General features: G+C 39.0%; 1 protein-coding gene across 1 annotated transcript in view; it reads right to left on the minus strand.

Annotated features, from left to right (window-relative positions):
* Positions 1 to 5,639: 5,639 nt before the first annotated feature.
* The window catches only part of LOC118477384 (5-hydroxytryptamine receptor 4-like), a gene marked incomplete in the record, with an annotated part of 12,709 nt that continues 11,869 nt past the window's right edge, over positions 5,640 to 6,479 (minus strand). The window contains 1 exon segment of the mRNA XM_035968710.1: positions 5,640 to 6,165. Coding sequence (XP_035824603.1) covers positions 5,852 to 6,165 — 314 coding nt within the window.

Consider the following 6,479-nt stretch of genomic DNA (forward strand, 5'->3'; position numbering starts at 1 on the left):
AACTACCGAGGCCGGTCTCGACGAATTCGAGCTATCCGTGTTATGCATTTCCAAAAAAGCAAGAACAGACAGATATAGAAATAGAGAGAAAGAGAGAGAGAGAAAGAGAGAGAGAGAGAGAGAGAGAGAGAGAGAGAGAGAGAGAGAGAGAGAGAGAGAGAGAGAGAGAGAGAGAGAGAGAGAGAGAGAGAGAGAGAATGAATGTTTTACGGAGCGGGTTGTCCCAGCCCGTGAGACATGTATTTACTTGGCCTAATGTCCTGTCTTGTTGTGTGTTTGCGTGAGTGCACCTTTAAGTCTAACTTTTGTAACGTCTACTGCCATCTTTAACGACCAAGACAAATTTCTCCTTGCGAGATGAATAAAGATTGTCATTGTCATTGTCATTGTCATTGTCATTGTCATACTGTATTCAACGTGGATAGTAGGCTACACATTCAATACGGGAGGTGCTTTTTTGTTTTTTAGATCTCTGTATTGATCACACCAATGAAAAGTCGATTAACAAAATGAGAATATTTCTCTAATTAAGTAAACGGCAAAGAAGGGTTTTCCAAACGTGAGGTAGCGTGGCGAAATCATGCGTTCGTCAAATTAGTGAAATCAAAGAAAACGACAATTCTCTGACTGTTGGGCAGTTGGTTTATAAATGTTTATTTTTATTGGCTCACACCTTTTATGTCCATTTAAAAACACATTTATGTGTGGATTTTTACTGAAAATTGGTGTTCAAAGGCACAATAAAATGTAAATTTGTTGTTCCCAAGGACACCCAAGCTTTGGAAGTTAACAAACTTTGGCGGCCATTTTCTCGCTAATTTTACCTCTGACACCAGACAACCCCCATCTCCTTCAATCGCAAACATCTCGAATTCTACTCAAGATAAATGGGTATTTTTTTTCGCCAAATGCGAGACAAATGAGTAAGCCTTATAAGATAAAACTATTAACTCCATACGCCCCAAGACTGATGAATGCCTTATTCCACCGTGTCATGACACAAATGTGAGACAGGTGAATTCAGGAGCTCGTCAAAATCATGAAATTGAAGAAACTTACATTTTTCTGCTGGTTTGACCATTCTTATTGAATTTTTTGGCTTAACATCTTTAACGTCTACTTAAAAACACATTTCAGTGTGGATTTTTTACTGAAAAACGTTTGATGAAAAGCACATAAAATGCAAATTTGTACTTTTCAAGGACTCTAAAACTTTGGAAGTCACTAAACTTTAGCAGCCATTTTCTTGTTAGTTTTACCTCGGAAACCACGTGACTCCCACCTCCATCAATCCGAAATATTTTGACTTCTTTTCAAGAAGGATGGGGAATTCTTTTATCGAAATCAAGATAAATGGACAAGCTTTAAGATAATACTAATAACTCCATATGCCACAAGACTTACGAGAGCCTTATTTCACCGTGCCGTGACACAAATATAATAATCCACCGTGGTCTCGTTGGCTATTTTGGCTATCTCGACAACTAGGAAGTTCGGAGCACTGATGACGGCCTTGTAAAAACATTTGTGTCACGACACGGTGGAATCAGGCTCTCGTCAATTTTTGGGCATGTAGAGTTATTGGTATCATCATAAAACTTGTTCATTTGTCTTGCTTTGGATGAATAAAAAATGTCCATTTATCTTGAACAGAAGTCGAGACATTTGCTAATGAAGGAGGTGAGGGTCACATGGTTTCAGCAGGGGTAAATCTTGTAAGAAAATGGCTGCCAAAGAAGAGTTATTTCCTTACCAAGAGAGTCCGTGGAGACTGAAAATTTACATTTTTTAATGCCTTTAATCAACGTTGTTCAGTAAAATCCACTCAGAATTGTGTTCTGTACTGTAATGGGCATGAAAGGTGTTGAGCCAAAAAAAACAAAATTCGATAAAAATTCACAAGCCTGAGGAAAAATGCCAGTGTCTTGACTTTGACAATTTTGACGAGCGCCTGATTTCGCCATGTTGCCTCACATTTACAACCAGTCATGACACTGATGAGATGTGATGTTTTATTCAACTTCCTCGCGAACCCATCAAGGATCTATAGTGAGATAGCGCGTTAAAATCAGGTGCTAGTCAAAATAATGAAATCGGAAAAAACAGGCATTTTTCCACCAGGTAGACAATTTTTACTGAATTTTTGTTTTTGGCTTAAATCCTTTTATGTCCTTATAAAAACATAGTTCCATGTGAATTTTATTGAAAAACATTGATTAACGGCACCAAAAAAAATGCAACTTTTCGGTTGCCGAGGCTATGGAAGTTACCAAACTTTGGCGACTCTGACCTCCTTCAATCACAAATATTTCGACTTCTATTCAACGTAGAAGCACATTTTTTTCACCAAAAGCAAGGCAAATGAACAGGCATTAAGATGATACTGATGACCCCATCTCTCGGACTCGCAACCGTAAGGTCGTGGGTTCGAATCCCGTCAGGGGCCCGACGTTGTGTCATTGGGAAAGGCACTTTACACGAATTTTCCTCACTTCACCCAGGTGGGAATGGGTACCCGGCTATAGACAGCGAAAGATCTTGTCAGTTTGTTAGTGTTTGCGGGCTTAATCAGCTGCTTGCACTGTATGCTTCCCGGGAAGCTGAGAATGTTTCGGAGTGTTCTGTGGTCTGCTGGGGTAATAATATAGTGTAAAGCGCATAGAGCCTGCAGTTGAGCGGGGATATGCGCTATACAAATGCTATTTATTATTATTATTATTATTATTATTATTATTATTATTATTATTATTATTATTATTATTATTATTATTATTATTATTATTATATGCCTAAAAGTTGACGAGCGCCTGATTCCACCACGTCGTGACACAATAACTATCATGTAATTAAAGCAATTAAACTCTCCTGTAGTCATGAAGTTGACATGTTGAATTGACGCTCGGAAGCCGAACGGTTGAACTGCACCGACGGCAATAACGGAACTGTGCATGGCTCTCGCCAACGATTGTGCGTCAATGCTCACTCAAAACAGAACGGAGAAATGAATATTTCAGATGAGGAGTAACATAAAACACGAAGAGGGCACGTGCGATGTGAGCCTAACTGATGGACGGTGGAGAGGTATTGTGTTAGAAAATGGAATAAATAATCATGAACGTGATCATTAATTGTTGCTGCGAGTTTCCAATACGACACGTACAAAGTAATATAATATAGAAAGTGCGTAAAATTATCACAGTTATCAAAATTCATCTCTTGCCCGTTGGCTGGCTCTGTCGAAACTTAACCGAAACCCAACATCACAAATACAGACATCAATAATTCAATCTTCATTTGTTCATCTTCGAAAACAGGATGCATTCCAACTGCTTTGGTGACGTTTCTTTTTGTTCGCAATGAATCGCCCATTATATAATGTTATTGTCTCTGTACTGTTACCTCCTCTACCAACCACCCAACACCCCTCCCGCTTACTTATAATTTAGTCATGCACATTAGCCTAACCCTATCCGCACGTTGTATTCTTCACATTTTAGAATACTTTTAGTGCGAAGATCTCTTTGAAGCTTTCAGTATTTCTCAAAATATCATTTTGACAGACTGCTATGCAAAGCGTACGAATCTCCTCTTTGGAAAGTGGTGGCACAGAGTTCCCCACGTCATATTATATATACGATAGTAAAACACGACGTACGGATAGGGTTAAGATTTCTATATTTAGTGCATACATGCTTTAGGAGTAGAAATAGATGTACGCTTTTTTTAGTAGGCAGATAAGGACACGGAGGACGGTCGATCAGACAATGCTGTGTCTGACCAAAGATCGTACATAACAAGATGGTTCACTCAGCCAAAAAAGTGTCCGCGGAAGTCCGCGCATTGGTTCGGATGTCGCTGCAGTATTTGTTTTGAAGCTCTCTTTTGTTTCTCCAGAAGAAGAATAGGAATAGCGCAGCTTGTTAGTTTCATTTTTATAGTTTTTCACACAAGTAGGGTGTCTCATATCGCGAAGTCCGTACTTTTTCGAAGAGGGCGCCACCGAATTTTGAGAACATTTTTTTTATTGGCTCAAAGAGAGGAGTGAACTATCTTGTAATGCACGATCTTTGGTCTGACACCAGATATAATGGAGATGATATTTTCCTTTTCACAGAATCGATACCAAAGGCACTCACGAAATTAGAATTAAAAGCATTAAAGTGCTGAATGTGAAAGAAGAAGAAAAAAAAAAGAAAAAAAAAGAAAGAAACAGACAGGATTTGATTACTCTTAACTTAAAGCTCTTCGAATGTATAGGACACATGGTTTATGACTTAAATCTCTTAGAATGTATAGGCTACATGGTTTATGACTTAAAGCTCTCAGAATGTATAGGCTACATAGTTTACGTTTCATGATCTGAGCACATTCGAAAACTACTCGACTCATTCGTGATATTATTGATATGCATGAGAATATCACAGAACTGTATTTCGTTCATAAAGTCAGTGCTTTACGGCCTTCGAAAACTAGTAGAAATAATAACTATAAAATTAATACATGTATGTATATATATATATATATATATATATATATATATATATATATATATATATATATATATATATATATATATATATATACAAATACAAACATTCTCGGAAATGGAAGCTGTCCTCCGTCCAGGAACTCTGGTACAGAAAAGTATTCTGCCCCGCCCTTTTATGCAAAACAAATTCTGAAATTACACAAACTGAGCCTAAAATGTGAAATTATGCAATTCTGTTAATCTAAACAAAGAATGATAAAGGAAAATAATCAGAAATTATGCCCAAAAAAAAAGATCAAATTTTGCTAAATTATGCGAGGACAGATACAGTATTCTGGAATCATCTGCGGGCAACCTGTAGCATCCCAATGACAAGCCCTTGGTTTGTCTGAAGTGACTAGCGCACTCCCGACAAGATCGTAATAATCCGTTCAGATCACAGTCTAAGAGAAACTAACAAAGTCTGTACACTAGTGCTGGGCTGCTACGTTCCCGATTATTGAAAGCTAAGAATCTAGGAATCGTAGGAATCGACTCCGAACCCAATTACTTACTTTCTAATGATGTGGGTTTTTCCCGTGGTTACCTGGTTGGCTCCGAACATCTTCAGGATTTAGGATAACCTTGATTTCCGAACACTACAAAGAATAAACTTCTATTTCTAAAAAAAAATCTTTGGAAAAAGAAGAAAATTTTAGTGATAAAAGTAACTGACAACATTTGGTTTACTTAAAAAGGAAACGGAACTTTGCTTCCGAAGTATTAACCGTGCGAATCGGTTCCGGAATCGACTCTTCGCCCAGCTCTACCGTACACCCCCTGGGGCAGTGCCACTGAAAAAAGTGTCTTTAGGCCATTCCCAAATGGGGGACATTTCTCGTTCAAGCATAGTTGAATTGTAAATGGGCTGACTCATGTCACGCTCATAACTGTGCCTGATCTACTACAGGGAACTGCTGCTTTTTCTTTCCTGATATCCTTACTATTGTCATTTTCCTCTACTTCTATTGTATGTTTGTCACTCTCTTGTGACCTGCTATTTTGGGGTGCCTTGATAGTCGAAGCAGACCTTGGGCTGTTGAAGCTTGAGAGGTGAGCAGTCTAAGTCTGATTCCCTGTAAAGACTTCTCTGTTGACACCCACCCCTTGGCGCAGATATGACCTTATGCAGTTGCGAGTGCCGTAAAACCGTCTACTATAAAAAAAGTCCGTTCGTTTGATGGCCTCAGATTCTCCAACTTGACCTGTTCCTTTTTCCTCCAAAGAACAGAAAGCTTACATTTAAAAACTACAAGTACTACAGGCACACTGAAGCAAGCACATCTAGCCTAGTCCACTGCGCACTTTCTCCACCACAACCAATCACGCACTGCTGATCTCAGGCAAAACGTTCGTGCTTTTGTTCGGGACGTGACGTACATGAGCAGCATGGCCGCTTGGTTTTCTCTTCTGAGATGCCGTGTAGAAACTGGGTTCGAGCCCTGCAGACGACCCGCTTTTACAGCAGAAAACTTGCAGAAAGCGCCGTCGAACGGACGAGATCTTGAAGGCGTAGATGATTGGGTTTACAAGACTGTTGACGTACGCGGTGGAGCTTGTGTAGAGGAGTAGCGTCCCTTGCTCAATCAGCGTCCACTCGTTCAGATGTCCACGGAGAAACATGATGATGACAATACCTAGAGAGAGAGAGAGAGACAATGGGGACAGATGGTGAGTCTATCTATCTATCTATCTATCTATCTATCTATCTATCTATCTATCTATCTATCTATCTACCTATCTATCTATCTATCTATCTATCTTCAAGGACATGTGGCTTCTTGAGGGAGGCATTGCGCTGCCAAGAGCGAAATGTTCGCAGCTAAAGGGATTTAAAAACAACAACAACATCAACATCTATCTATCTATCTATCTATCTATCTATCTATCTATCTATCTATCTATCTATCTATCTATCTATCTATCTATCTATCTATCTATCTATCTATCT

Source organism: Aplysia californica, unplaced genomic scaffold, assembly GCF_000002075.1.
Source record: "Aplysia californica isolate F4 #8 unplaced genomic scaffold, AplCal3.0 scaffold00077, whole genome shotgun sequence".
In the NCBI taxonomy this organism is placed as follows: domain Eukaryota; kingdom Metazoa; phylum Mollusca; class Gastropoda; order Aplysiida; family Aplysiidae; genus Aplysia; species Aplysia californica.